This window comes from Dromaius novaehollandiae, chromosome 1, assembly GCF_036370855.1.
Source record: "Dromaius novaehollandiae isolate bDroNov1 chromosome 1, bDroNov1.hap1, whole genome shotgun sequence".
Lineage (NCBI taxonomy): Eukaryota > Metazoa > Chordata > Aves > Casuariiformes > Dromaiidae > Dromaius > Dromaius novaehollandiae.
In genome coordinates, this window is record NC_088098.1 from 98,247,687 (window position 1) to 98,263,238 (window position 15,552).

At 40.9% G+C, this 15,552-nt stretch overlaps 1 protein-coding gene across 1 annotated transcript in view; it reads right to left on the minus strand.

The window, feature by feature from the left end:
* Positions 1-15,552, minus strand: part of MYH15 (myosin heavy chain 15) — a 54,630-nt gene that overhangs the window by 33,592 nt on the left and 5,486 nt on the right. Inside the window, exons 2-14 of the mRNA XM_026112377.2 lie at positions 14,295-14,440; positions 13,020-13,123; positions 12,367-12,510; positions 10,435-10,591; positions 8,781-8,808; positions 7,791-7,884; positions 6,408-6,428; positions 5,717-5,809; positions 4,327-4,390; positions 4,129-4,227; positions 2,047-2,150; positions 1,488-1,626; positions 737-855 (exon numbers count right to left, since the gene is read on the minus strand). Of these exons, the coding sequence (XP_025968162.1) occupies positions 737-855; positions 1,488-1,626; positions 2,047-2,150; positions 4,129-4,227; positions 4,327-4,390; positions 5,717-5,809; positions 6,408-6,428; positions 7,791-7,884; positions 8,781-8,808; positions 10,435-10,591; positions 12,367-12,510; positions 13,020-13,123; positions 14,295-14,385 (1,257 nt within the window). The 5' untranslated portion in view covers positions 14,386-14,440. The remainder of the gene's footprint in view (positions 1-736; positions 856-1,487; positions 1,627-2,046; positions 2,151-4,128; positions 4,228-4,326; positions 4,391-5,716; positions 5,810-6,407; positions 6,429-7,790; positions 7,885-8,780; positions 8,809-10,434; positions 10,592-12,366; positions 12,511-13,019; positions 13,124-14,294; positions 14,441-15,552) is intronic.

Here is a 15,552-nt window from a genome sequence, read left to right on the forward strand (position 1 = left end):
CCTAAGCAAGAGGTTGAAAGAACCATCAAAACAATAAGCATAGAACATAACTAAATGGTGCTGGTGCCATTCAGCCTGCCAAATACTCAGCTATACTGATAGGATATATCTGTGTCCAGCAGTTTGCTGGTTACTGAGCTCGTACCACAACCTGTCTTCAGACAGCAATTTTTATCATAACCAAAATGCTGAAGCCTCATCTATGATACTGCTAGGACATTTCAGAAAAGCAGCAGTGCTAATCCAGGGACTTCTGTTTCATAAATTAAGAGGTACCTCTAAGTGGATATTGCCTTTAGGCAATTGAGGTGACACAGAGCTTAAAATTACATGAATGATGAATGAGTGAATAAATAAACTACGGCTCAGCTCTCCTAGTTAACTATTCAGATCCAGAATTAGATACCAATTCCCATGTGGTTTTGCTGCATCTAGCTTCTTTGAGTGGCTGCTAGTAACACTTCACAGAGACAATCCTGTCGAAGGCAGAAAGGCAGTACTAGCTGCTGTTCCTTTGTTAGTCTCTCTACTGTCTATCAGTTTCTCCTTCCATCATTCTCTATTCCCCAAGTCTGGGGATATAACAAGAGCATAGGTACAAGAGAATCCACTGTTCATGTAACACAGACACACATTAATATTCCTAGCAGCTGTCTCTCTATTTGGGACATGAGAGTCAAATCCTCAGGGCCTGCAGGACAGGCGCCGAAATGCTCTGAAAGTTTCTTCTTCTTACCTGTTCAACACTTTGACCTTTGGTCACATACTCGTTTCCAACTTTCACTCTAGGGTGCAATAAACCCTTAACCAAATCAGAGGAGTTGATTCCCATTAGGTAGGCAGCTTTGTCAGCACCTGAGCAAGAGAAACAACATTTCAGCTGGCTTTGAATTACTACCTGAAAACATGCGCAGCCAAAAAATTGTTAAGCACCTCCACTTCCTAAGAAAAACTGGATAACTTTGCTCTTCCAATGCTTTGTGTTAGGTCTGCCTGTGCTCTACCCTGTGGTAGAGAAGCTCAGCTTAGACCCTAATTGCTACAAGAATCATACCTGAGAAACTCCTCAGGTTTAGGCAGAACAACAGGTCTTTACACTGATCATAAACCATTCAAAAAATTTAAAAAAATACTTCAGGTGCTTGAGGGAGTTCCTCCTCCTTCAAGCAAAGAAGCAAGACCTGAAAACACAAAAGAGAGAGTGAAGGCAACAACTTCTGATGTTTTGGTCATATGGTCACAAAAACTTAAGGTCTGTGAATATTCCTTGGGTTGCTCTGATTGTGTCTATTCAGCTTCTGCTAAATTCTTTCACCCACCATTGTGTATAAGCCCAACTACAAATAAAATACTGCACTCTTGGTTGAGCAAGCAGTACATCGTGCAAGATCAAGGCAATGAGGACCTGTTTCTTCCTCAACAGCATGTTCCTCAAAATACATGCCAGGTTTTTAAAGGTAAGGAGCAATGTTAGGTGTTTTTCTTACTTTCAGTGCCATCAGCCTCTGCTTGTTCTTCTCTGGGTCTTTGCTTGAATTTCATATTCCCAAAGTGCATGATTGCACCTGTGAGCTTGTAGGCACCATACTTCTCATCTGGCACAAATCCCAAGATGTCCATGGCTTGCTGTGAAAAGGAAACACCAGGGTGTTTTGTCATTTGCCTCTTCAATAAAAATGATGTCTGGCAGCCCCACAATCTACCTTTGCATGCCAGATATTACTAACCTCCCAGGGAGCAAAGCAGCCACTGGCACAACCTGGGTGCCCAGCAGTGGCTGGGGATAATTGGGAGAACGTCCATTATGTAGTGTTTTGTACATCAAAGTAATAAGAACATTGTGCCCATGGACATTACATGGAGCAAGACCACATTCAAAAGTTTAGTAGTTTATCAATCCTCTTGCTTCATATTGTGAAAGCAATTAAGACCCATTTCTACTTCCCTTTAGTCCAAAAATTTCAGTGACAGAAATTAGGCTCCTGCCAGCACTTTTCCTCCCCACACTCGCCTACTAAGCAAAATGTCAAATTAGTACAGGCTTACATCTGTTGCCATCAATTCTTCTCCATCATCCAAGTTGTCCACTGTAACTACGCCTTGTGAGCAAAAGTGGTAGTCATAAGGGTTGGTAGATACCAGTAGCATATCTATAAAAGAAATGCCAGGGTCAAAACTGCCATCCACTTCGGACATCCCAACAAAATGGAGTTTGAAAAGATTAACTCTAACATACATTTGTCTCTATACAAACATATGTGCAATGCTTTTTAGAACTGCAGGGCAGCAACCAACTCCTATTCTACTATTCCAGTCTGAAGACCAAGATATAGAGAAAGCGTGAATAACAAGGATATGTGGATACTGCATACACATCTACTAAGGATGTTTTGCAATATGCCAAGGTCATCATTTCCTATACAGCCCTACTTGTCTGTCTTGCGTGGCTCTAGGAATAAAAATCCCATCCAAATACAGAGGAGAAAAAAAGGTTTTAGTATGATCCAAGACAGTGACAATGGGCATGGTACCCTCCATTTACACAAGACTCCCCCAAAAATGCGTTTCAGGACTCTTTGGAGAAGACACTCAGCTCTCAGTAAATACAAGTCTGAACAAACTTCTCCACTTCTTCCCTCCTCCCTTTTCCTTCATATCAAAAAACAAAAAGTGAAGTTGTTCTATAGAAAGCTAGCTGGTTCCACAACAACAAGGCAAGTCCTGCTTCTCTGCTTCCTTAAGTCAACAAGAAGTTTCATCCATACTCAGCAGACCAAGCTTTGGTGTAGATTTCAGCCTTTTTTTTATATATATATATATATATACATATATACATATATATATATATATATACACACACATGCGGGCATGTGTGGGTACTTATATATGTCTACCTATATACGTATAAACAAAATCATACTCTCTCTATGTCTTATATGTTACTTTGCTATGTAGTCAAAGTTATATTTATTGTATAGACTTACCTACATTTATATTTATATATTTGTCTATATTTATACTTATCTATATTTAGATAATTACATATTTATATATAAGTATATATATTTCTTGTATATAAAACAGTCACCATTGATTTCAGCCTGCAGATATACTTCTGCTGGTAAGTAGGGCACGTGGTGATGTGGATTATACAGATGGAAAGTTTATGAGAAGGAGCACATTTTCCCAGCATAGAGATTCTCACACAAATCTTAGTGCAGCACTTCCTTGAAGTCTTTCCCTTAATCTTCATTAATTAGGCCACATAAAAGCTAAGAAGGTTAGGGATTTAGGGACTTGACCACGCATTGTCAGGATAATAAGACTTCAAAACAGATTATGATTACTATGGCTTAGCAGCAGTTTAGTGCTGCAATAAAATGACTCTTCAGTATGTTTTATAAAGTGTTTGTTCAGAGCACAGGTTAAAGTAATTAAAACACATTACTTAGAGAAAGAGAGAAGTAACTAGTGAGGGTTTTTTCAAAGCACTGGGAGATGGGAGCAGAGATCTCATCTGCTGTCCGTTCTTCTCCAGCAGGTCTATGGGACCACATTGAAGCAGGGGGAAACCTGGAAGGTGGTTTCATGTAATGAGCTCTGTGTAGCCTTGCATATTCTCCCTTGCTATGCAGCATGATAGGATGCCAGTTCTAGCTTTTGGGGCAGAAACAGAGAACAAGTTTTTCTTTATGGACCTTTAATCAATCTCTTTGTATGTGAAGTCAGGATACTAAAGGCTTTATTGCCATAAATGCTTTTTGAGGCTTGAGCATTTTTCCAGATATTTTGAGGCTTTAGACTACACAAATTCAATGTGCTGCTTTTTGCCTTTATAATGATATATTTTAAAAGTCATGTCTGAGTCTCCATTCCCTTATTCCAATATGTAATATCACTTCATTGTAAAGGGTACTTGCAACTGTGTATCATGGAAAAACTGGCTTTATTATCGCCATCAGAACACCACCTTTTAAAAATGTATTTGTCAGTGGAAGTTCAGTTTTGACAAGAGGGAGTATAAGAGCCTTTTTGAACACAGCCAGTTTCCCCCAAGTTGCCTCTTCAGCCACTGCCTATTCAACTAAAGGCTGGTTTTTGCAAGATGTGTATCCATCTAATGCTTACCCAGCAACTCTGTTTTCTTTCCCGACAGGATTTGGTAGAAGATGTGATAGTCTCTTTCACCTGGTTGCTGGAAAATCACTCGGGATTTCTCCAGTAAATCTAGTCACATAATGAAAAAAAAAATCAGTGAGAAAGATTCTCTTAAGGTTTCAGATGAGAAATTGTATTTTTAGAAGAAGAAAAGAGCTTGTTGCTTACAAATCTCAATATCAGCAGATGACAGCTTGCCTGTGGTTCCAAAATGGATTCGGATAAATTTGCCCTAATTCACATAGAAGAATATTCTAATTAATGTCTATAGTATACACAAAGGGAAACAAAGGATGCTACTTAAAGGGAATCATTTGCTCAAAAAAATCAGTTTATGCAAACTCCTCGGCTTTTCGCAGGCAGATTTTCAACAAGAAATATTAGACAATGATATTGCACTTTTCTAAGCCTAAAGTTATACACACTGCTATGTAATCAGCTTGTGGGGAAAGGATAATAATGTCCTTTTCTGCCAGGCTAAGACACAGGGAAACACATGTAACTTTCGGTTTCATGATGCAGCTTTACCGTAAAGTAGGACTTAGCGCAATAAGCTTGGTCATGAGACACAGTCTGGAGTCCTCCGCATTTGCAATCGTGACCTGCATGCACCATTTATGTTGGTGAGGTGCTGTGCTTTTTATACCACTCGGCCCATAAAATTTGCATATTCATCCACTGAATTTCAGAAAAACTCTGAGTAGATTTTATCTGATTTATCATATTAAAACACAGTCTTTTTTTTTTTTTTGATATTAATTTCCATTCCGGCTGACAAACTCCTCATACAATTGTGTGGTTTCCCACAGGTGCTTACAACCTCTGACTTTTTCCACCTCTTCAAATCTCACTTTTTAGTGGGTTTCTTAGAGAAACATGGGCTACAAACTCAGACTGCCATCCTCACACCATTTCTTTTGCACTTCTCAGCCAACATCAACCCCATGTGGCAGAGATGCAGATCTCCCAGGGAGATTTCTCTCCTGCAAGCCTAATGAAAATGAGGAGAGATGCCCAAGTTAATGACAGCACCGAGGAACAAGCAGGGATGGCTTACTCAGCCAGAAAAAGTAGATGACATGGATGAAACGTAGCTGTCTGTGTGTGTTTGCAGAGGGGGAAGGTGTGGGAGAGAGCAGGGCAACTGTGCTATGTTTCAGACAGAAAGAAAGGAGTTATATTGTGGAAAGAGGGAACAAAGTAGGCTAATGGAAAACATGGTAGGAAAATCAGGCTATGCAGGAGATGCAGTCCTGGGGAGGATCTGCCATTGCTGTGGGAAGCCAGGGGATATGAAGGGCTTCATAAAACCAGGCTTTTTCGTTTGTTCCTGGATCATGGAACAGTTTAAACAGCTATTCAGGTTGGCTCTTTTTTCTTCTTTTCTTTAATCTTTCCTATAATTTTTCCTGCTTAAGTCCCACTTTGCTGTTTCTTACCTGTGCAGGAATCCAACTATTCTAATGGATGAAACAAGGAGCAATTTATGAAAAGATTATTACAGAGATGTTATTAACTGGCCCTTGCTGAACAAGACATCATTACATTCTGCACTCACAAAACGCGAGGAGTTGTCATTTCTCAGGGTTTTGGCATTTCCAAAAGCTTCTAGGGCTGGGTTTGCTTGAATGATTTGATCCTCCAAGGTTCCCTAGAAATCAAAGTTGAAATACTGCTGAGAAATCTGCAGGATAAAAATTCAGCTGGGAACTGTAACAGCCATACATTTTACCTACAGTAAGAACTATCCAGAGCAAAGTGATTTAGCTCCCCACTAGGGGTAGGCACAGCGTGAGCAGCCTAACTGCAACATCAGCAGTCAATAATGAGTGCTTAAGAGGCCTCAAACATTCAGCTGCTCTCTACCGTTTTGCTTTGTGGATTTTATATTTTACGCTATCTGCATACAAATGAAGCAACCATATCTTTCAGTGTATCGTGGAGCGCGCGGGGACATCTGAGCGCAGGTGTGTAGGAGAGGGGCTATTGAAAAAAGTGACGAGCACTGAAAAGAAATGCATTAGTTTTGAAAGCACTCAGAGCTTATAATGTTTGGCATTTTCAGAGATTAGCGGCCACTCCCGCTAACTTCAGTTTGCTGAAGTAAACTGCTTTAACAGCTTGGGCCCCAGGGAACACATCCACCAGGGAACCGCATGAAGAGCAATGCTGAGGTTCACGAAATGTGTCAACAGAGCTCAGTACCATTTGCACGTGGAAAAGATAAAATAGTGAAGCTGACTACTTACCCCAGTTCTGGTAGCTGGTTGCTATCAGAAGAGGAACAGAAGGAAAAAAGAAACAGAATGTGAGTACTAACATGAAGGACATCACAGAAGATGGAGATTAGCAAGGTTAGATATCTGGCTGGCACCAACGTAGCAAGCAGTAGGATTTTTTTTGCTTCAAAAAACCAGTGCAGCTGTTACTTTATGTTCCCAGCACATCACAAAATAGCCAAGTGCTGTTTCTACTCAGATTGTTATTTTTACCCCTAGTCCAAATGTCTGCCTGGTTTTGCTCTAGAGATGCTCCACAAGAAGCCAAAAGACAAACTGGACACAGAAAAGAGGTTGGTACTGGGTGATAAGGACAAAAGGATGTAAATGCAAATGGACAAGCTTTAGACAACTAGATCTTGCTGCACTTGAACTTTTGGATTATTTGTAAAAAGGGGTGATAATGAGGATAAAATGTGACCTCACCTGACAATCTACTAGGAAAAGCTTCCAATAGCAATATCTATTATCTGCACAATTATTCCATGAGCACCTCTGATTTTACCCACCAAAATGAGCACCAGCCTCATTGGACATAAAAGCACTTGAGCGCTCAACCATTTGTTAAGACGGCTTTGCAGGCCTCAGATGAATGCATATCAAATTTTGGTGACATCAGTAATGCAGGCAGAATCCCAGGCTGGCTGAATTTTGGCCTTATACATAGAGTTCATAGGAATCATTTAATTTACCATAAAAGTGTGTTGAGCTTCCAAGTGCAATGAAACACTTAGTGAATAGCTCATAGCAATACAAGATAAAAAGCAACATGAATACAATATTCACTGTAACCTTAGAGTGCACTTACAAGCAGAGCAGCACTTATCCAAAGGGAAATACAGAAAAGCTGATTGAAAATCTCTTGTCAAAACATTCTTTTTTTGTGGACAAAAAAGCTTTTCAACCAAACAGACATTTTGATGAGAAAGACATGCTTTTGTACACTAGGTTCTCTGTGAAAAAAATCCATGAATATTTTAAATCCTCAAAGTCTCCCCACCTTTTGACCAGCTTTAACACATTTGCAAATGTATTTAACATTACCAAAGCTAAAACTCCTAGAAAAAGAGAAGGAGCAACAAGAAGTTGTTCAAAATCACCAGTAGTTTGGCTGCTCCATCTGGAGCACAGCAAGTTCAGAACTACTTTGGCTTTCTACCTTTAGACTCAGTGATGCCACTTACAGAGGCAGCAATATCTTTTCCCAAAGTAAAGGGGAAAAATATTTTTCTTAACCATGTCTGCCAAGGTCTAGCACGTGATCCAGTGTTTGGGATACAGACTTGTGAGGTTAGTTGTACACAATAGAAAACTCTTAGAAGTTTGAAATGCAACAGCTGCTGGCAGACTTACACTCTTTTTACCAGGTTCACCCAGGGCTGCCACTGTGGCAAAGTACTGAATGACACGTTTCGTGTTGACAGTCTTGCCAGCGCCGGATTCTCCACTAAGGGAAGAAAGAAGGGAAAAATGATGTTGCTCCTTTCACCTGCCAGTCCCACCAGCTCCTCCCTCTGCACAAGCACTTCTCTGAGATGCTGACAGTGATTTCTGCAACTTGTTGTTTGGTTATTCCAGCGGAAACCACATCAAATCAACTGAATGAACAGAGGTAAATGCCTGCAATAACAGCTACTAACTCTTCATGCGACTGGTCTCAGAAATCTAATATGAACTCACATTACACTGGACTTCCTTAAGGGCATGAAATTTTATTACAAATAGCCAGACTCAGGCACTGAGGTATACTTATGTATAGCTAATGAGTTGGAAAGCATTCAGAAAAGTTGCAGTACTTTCCCATGATTATCCAGGAGCACATGAGAACGGTGTAAAGAGACAAATACACCCAGCTCTCCATCTTTTATGCTTGCCAGCAAGTGGATCTTCTTTTCTGCCTTGGTCATCTTTGTCACTATGTTCAAATGTCTACCCAATGCTCTTAAATATATTTTGCAGCAAGGGCAACCACACTGAGAATTGGTCTTCTGTGTGCAAACCAGGCACACACCACAAGGGCAACCCTGGAACAAGCTTCTTTTGACTCCCTGCTGAGCCTTTTTCATGCACTTGGAACAAACACCAAACGGGGATCAGAAAGCAGGCCAGCCCTATCAGAGCTTGAGCTCCTCCTTTCCCATGGGGCTCAGTGTAACCATCAGATGGCCAAAAGGCCACTTACTTGACTTGGATCAAGTTTCAGACAATTTAGCTGAGCTTTCACCAGCAAACTTTTACTTCAGTTGATCTTTTTTCTTCTTTTCAAAGTTTTTTTTTTTTTTTTTTTTTTTTTTTTTTTTTGCGACAACAGAGTCTCAAATCTGTGGAAAAAGAAATACTTACGTGATCAGCATAGACTGATTTTCCCGATCTGAGGAGAAATAAAAAAGGCAAGTAAATGAGGCAAAGTCAGTAGGCTGCACAAATTGCTTATTATCACTGCAAATCAGTACCAACTATTCCAGAATGATTCCCAAGAGAATAGGAGAGAATTACAAGAAGCAGAGATGGAAAGATAAAAATAAGTATCATCTACTCCAACCTCCAGCAGTGCAAGTTCTGCCCTGAATCCCCCTCTATATTTTAAGTCAGTATTAAAAACCTGCTAGTCAGGAACATTCCCATATTTCTGGGAAACTATAATAACTGAAAGTAATTTCCTGTCAGCAAAATGTTTCTTTCCTGACTCCCGAATATATCTTTGCTTACATTTAACCCTTCTGCTCCTGTATTACTGGACTAACCCAAACAATTTTACTATTTGTTCACTAACTGTTCTTTTCTATGTATATTCATCTTTCACTAGACACACTGCTGACGCAAAGTTTTATAGTCTCTCTATGGTTAATGATTTGAGCAGAAACAAGTATTTATACTAACACTTTGCAACCATAATATGTTATTAACCAACTTCAACAAATGCTAAAATGAGAACAACTGCTCAAACTATGGCGGTTAAATTCCTCTATACTTTTTTAATTCCATTCTTCACAACAAGTTACATCAAGAATTAATTTGACCCAGCTTGGCCATATTCCACCCTTATCGGACAAAAGAGCATCTCTTTGCAGCCACATGTACATCAGGATGCCCCTTTCCTGGGCCACTTCTGCCCCCTCACAGCCGTGGCACTTTCCATTCTTTTAAAGCCAGGTGGCAGCAGCATGTGTCCCCCTAATTCTCTTCGGGATTTATCTCTGCAACCTCATAGGACCTGGTGTAAGTACATCACTGCTGCCCTCTGCTGATAAATTCTCTTTGCAGTCACTTAAGGGTCAGGACAGGAAGATTTCTCACAAAAATCCAGACTTGATTCCCACACAGCAAGTGCCAGGACCCTAGGGCAGTCAGCGTAATACTGATGCACAGAGCCACATCAGGTTTGTGCAAATGACGTGCATGCAGCAGCCTGGATAGCTGGCTCCAAGTTCTTCGTTCATACAAATATTACAACAAATACTATCATCAGATCCCCTTTTTTAATTGCCTCTGGGTTAAGACTGTGGCAGAAGAGTGTGGAACAACTTTACGTTAATTCGCCAGATACTGAGCCGTCTCAAATGAGGATGCCTCTTCTGTAGAAATATTTGAATAGGCAAGTTTAACATCTGCTTTTCCTGAATGTAGGTAACTTATGAGCATTAGAACACTGAGCATAAACTGATAGTAAAGTTGGGAATATACTTATAGCCTTTCTGAGGCTTGCCCATTTCAATTACAAACCATGCTGGATGATCCCAGTCCAGACAGCTAGGAACTGTTGGTCTTACAGATAAGCAGTGCACAGAGCTTGCTGTTACCAGAACTACCACAGCGGCAGTGAGAAAAAAACCCAAAATTACTGGTGCAGACTTCTAAGCCTCCATTCCTGGTGGAGTATTTGCATATTCGGTGCTGAGGGCTTGCACTGCAAATGCTCTCATGAAGTTCTATCCCATATGGGTCACATAGGCTAAATAAAGGGAAACCAAACTTGAGAGCAAACAGTGCTACTTACTACGCAGCATGTCATGGTATGCGTTATCAGCGATGGAGAAGATGTGAGGAGGAGCCTCTGAGCGCCTCTTGCCTTTGTACGCAGCAACCACCTCCGACTTGTAGACAGGCAACCACTTGTAGGGATTTATAGTCACACAGAATAAACCTGAATAGGTCTAGAAAGGGACCCAAAATAAGAGAGAAAAAAAAATCTAAAAGATTTGAAAAAAAATTCTCTGTCAATCAAGCAGGAAGTAGTGTTTGCTGGTTTCAAAAATGAGTACCCATCTGATTTGATAGCATGCCTTTGATATGTATTTCTAAAGCCACTGATCTGCTATGTGCTTCCTATTGGCAATAAATGATATTAAAATGACAGGTATTAAACAAGTTTTCCAGAGGCAAAAAATATTTTCAAGATGACAGCCAAACAGGAACAGCCCCTTCAGCAGAACAAAGAAGCAGCACAGACCTCCTTCTGGGTCCAAGCTTTTTTGCCTTGTTCTCCTACAAGAGTTGTTTCCTCTTGAAAATAAGAATTATGAAAGAAAGAAAAGTTATGGCTTTACTGTCTGAACTCCATTCTTAGGAAGGGAGACTGGGGAGAAACGGTCTCCCATTATTAATTTGATGTGAGCACCTTGAGGCAAATTTCAGTTGGATGTTCAAAGAGAAAACAACGTCATAGTGTTATTCCCCAAAGCTGCAGAGCGTTTTCAGCTTTTGGAGAAACATAGTTGGTAAAAACCTATCTCCATAATCATTCTTTGAGCTATCTATATTAATTAGCTAGGGCCCAGCAGTTCTGAGGAAGAACAAGTTTCCAGCTGTAGAACTGTGCAACTGCTGTTAGCTGTTAACTTTTCAGGTACTTAGTCTGGGTTGAAACGGAAGTCTTCAAAGAAACCGAGATATTATATGGGCAAAAGCACCATGTACATTTTGCTTAATAAGCTCAATTACATTCTAAACGTTTCAGGTGAAATGCAGGGGCCTTTCCTAAATATGCCATTAGGACCTGCTACACAATGGCTTTTGCATGAGTCCTCAAGTCTTAGAGTAGAACTTTCTACAAGGAAAAAAAAATGACCGGTGGACTGATAACTGGATTCAGGCAAGACAACAAATTTTGTTGTCTAACTATACTGACCTCCAAGACAAAGCCATGCTTTAGGGCCCTACATGACCCGGGTTATTAGTACACGGGTTATTAGATATATGCAGAAAGTGTATGATGATTGGAGTTTAAATGAGCAAAGGGTGGTTTCCTCCTTCGATCAAAAACGAAAACTACAATAGGGACTGGCTAGAAAATATGCATATCGCTCTCACTGACTTTGAACACAACTGGATACAGCAAACTTAGGGCAAAATTTGGCCTCATGAAACTAGATGCTACTGAAGCTTGTGCTGGTGCTGACAGAAATTACATTAATGCTTTCTTGAGGAAGACGCAGAGCAAGGGAAGAGTCCAGAGCAAAACAAGATAGATATCAGCACTGAAAATGAAGAGAACTAAAGATAGAAAGGCTCATAATTAAAAGAAGTTATATGTGTACTCTAAGCCTGAGACATTGTTTTTTTAACAAGGACATCTCCATGGCTAGTAATAACATGGATTAATAGTATGAGCGAAGAGAAGAAACTAGGTCTCCAGGAGGCTTTGACTGCAGATATATGACTTTGACTGACGCAGAATATATCTAATGACACCACTTTGCAAGATAAATAAGCAAAAACCAAGAACAAGAACACCATCTTACTCATTCACTGTTGTCTGTCTATATTCAGACACAAACCTACCACAAGCAGTGTTTTCCTGAAAAAATGAGTAAGACTCTCAATTTTGTGGCATATCAAAGTTGTAAAATGAATATGAAGAACACAACATGGTCAAACATCACAGCATTTGGAATGCAGATTTCTAAATATACCAGGTAATGACCCTTACATAAATCATCCAGCTGCTGTAGCGCCTTCTCAGGTTGTACAGCACTGACGCCTCATTCAGGTGGGTCAACATAGCCATATCCTCAATCATGTCAAATTTGGGTGGGTTCATTGACTGCACATCCTCTTCTTTTATAGTCAGGGTCTGCAAAGACAGATAGGAATGACACCGCTGGAAAACACTGAGATCCTGTGTTGCTGCACGCACCTTATAGAACGTATTTTCCCCACAGAGGGAAATTCCTTAGCTCGAACATGCATAACACCGTTTGCTCTCACAGATATCAGAAGAATGAGGGAAGGCTGAGGTGATTAAAATAAGCAGTATAACTGTGCGGCTGTGAAACACGCTAACTACAGCATGGGATTTTACCTACCGTCTCCTCGTTTCTCCCTGCAGGATCAAAACCAGAACTGGTTGGTTGCATATCTCTGCTCACAGATTACCAACTGCTGTGCAGTGATTGACACTCTTTTAGACTCAACTGTGTTTTTATTTCCCCTTGATTGTTTTTCATATGTCATCAGGGCTTCTCATTCACAGCCTATTTCATGAATGGCTTGAATCAGGTAACAACACCTAAACTGTTATGTTTCTGGAGCTTAGCACTCAGGCCTCATTAGTCAGTGGTCAGACAAAAAAAGGTTTCGTACCTTTCCATCTGTTGTCTCAACGGTCACTTTGCCACCGCTGGTTTCTGTAATTTCAGCTTCAACATAAGCTTTCTTTTCATCGGGAACCCAACATTTCTTCTTCCCTGTGAAATTGAGATAGAGGTTTCAGTCTTCAGGCAAATAGTAATACCATGCACAACTTTAAGTTAGATTGCTAAGGTTAGTTTCCCAAGCATACAAAACCCCTGGGGCCACAACAAATGTGCAATACTATGGGAGCTGCATACCAAAACAGAAAGTACAGGGTTCCCAAATGTTGTGTCTCCTTTGAAATGACAACCTGGCATCCTGAGGTCCTTCCAGCACAAGGTGTCAAAATATTTCATAAACACTGCCTAAGCCTCAGCCTCCATGGGAAATTCATAATCATCATCAGTGTGCAGACAGGGGAACTGAGAGCCAAGCCCAAATTACGCTGTTTGCCAAAAGTCACACCGAAAATTGCTATGTGAATGAGGAATACAGCCTACATTTTTTGCCTGCCAGCTATCAGATTTAAATTTACGTCTCCACATTCTTCTAAAGTTTGTCTTGAAGAACAGTAATATTAATAACTATGCATTAAGTTATGTATGCTTCTTTTCAGAAGCTTGGAGTAGCTGCATTAGACTTTAGGCAGCTTGCTTATAATAGCAGCTATTATGAATAGTCTATTACTGAGCTTATTGATGTATTTATACTTACTATTACACTTCAAAGCTCACATAGATCCACTTCATGAAAATTAACTTATAGAAAGCTAGAATCTAAGATCACAAATTGTCATACAGAGGGCAAGTCCAGCAGACATACAGATACAATATAAAGAGAGACATCTAGTCACACCACAGAATTTCTTTTATTGTGGGAACATCAGTGTGCAGCATCTTTCTTTCAAATGGGCAAAGAAAAAGGAGTGATCTCTGCTTTAGCAGAGCAGTTCGTACAGATCTTAACTTCGAAACCTAGTTAATTACTTATTCAGTATAAGTTAAACTTATATAAATTAATATTGATATTAATAAATTAACTAAGATAATATAAATCAACTAAAATTATTTTCTAGTTAATGCTACCTGAAGGCTTTCTATTGCCTTGTGGAATAAAGAAATCAAAGCTTGATTAAACCAGCTACCTCAAACAACAGCAGTAGCACAGCAGTGACAACACAGGCTTTGCAGCCTGGGTAGCTCTGCATTCCCACAACCATGCTATGGATGTAACCCTTATTCAGGTTAGCCAGCCCCTGGCAGCGTAAAAGGTAGGGCAACTCACCATCAAAGGCGACGGTTTGGGCCATCATCAGCTCCCTCTCGCTCTTTCGGAGGAAGGGAGCAGCCTCCCCGAATTCCGTCATGTCCATCATCTTGGCAAGATTTCAAGGTAGCACAGCCCAACAAGGGGAAAGAAAGGGACCTGGTCTACCAAAAAAGAGGGGGGGAAAAATCTGTTACTTGGTCCATCTGATGCAATACAAAACACCCAGCACCATGTGGCAGGTGGCTGCAGTAAAAGCAAGGACTAATTTCACATGCAAATACCTAACTCAGATTGGAGGCTATACTGCACCCTCAGTCAAACCCTTTGCTGGCCCAGACCTAGTTAAAGTCAATCAGATCCTGCGTGGTTCAAAACCCCAACATGGATCACAGTTATCTCCATGGGAGAATTTAATCTCATATTTATGGCACAAATGGTGCTTAAGAGGAATTGGCAAAAGGAACCACTCGAAGCTGTGATTTTGAAAACCACTTAGCGGAGACCTGTCCTGCCCCCTTTCAGAGCCCCCAGGAGCTGGTGCCGCTGTCTCGAGCGCTCCAGCGTGTCTCCTTGAGGTCGTGCCACACGGCCCCTTCACGCGTCAACTCGGGCAGGCGTTTTCTTGAAATCCCAGAGCAAGAATGCACCACTGCAAACTCAAAATCGTTACAGGGTATGCTTAATGCCGCTTAGCACGGCTTCAGGAAAGCATACCCGAGCTCGTGTCAGACAACGCTGGCAAAGAAACGGGGAATAGTTCAGCTACCTCCAGCGCAGCCCTCCAACCGCGTGAGTTAGCCCTGTGGGAAACCAGGACTGACATGGGGCGGGGGGGGAGGCTGGGGGCTGGCATGGCTCCCCAGGCGCTGGGACCTCCAAATTCACCAGCATGGGTATCCCTGTGCAGCCACCACAGCACTGCCGCAAAGGCTTGGGAGCTTTCTGGATCAATTTGGGCTTTTTAGTCCAGCTTAATATCTACGCTTGCCTTCTCAAATGACAAGGCCACGATGTCTGGGAGCCTTCTATCATGAAAGCAATGGCAGGGTACTCTTGCGTAAGTGAGACCAATTTGCTGGGTTTGTACTGCCAAGTGCTAAGGAGCTAATTGGTTATCCCATCGCAGTCTTATTTTTATTGTTTGGAAAGCAGATAGTCACCTTGAGTCAGCAGCACTTTATATAATGAAAACTTTTTAAACACACCATGTGGTCTCAAAGAAAAATTACCCTTTAAACAGCTATGTCCTGACTATATTTATTTACGTGGCCAT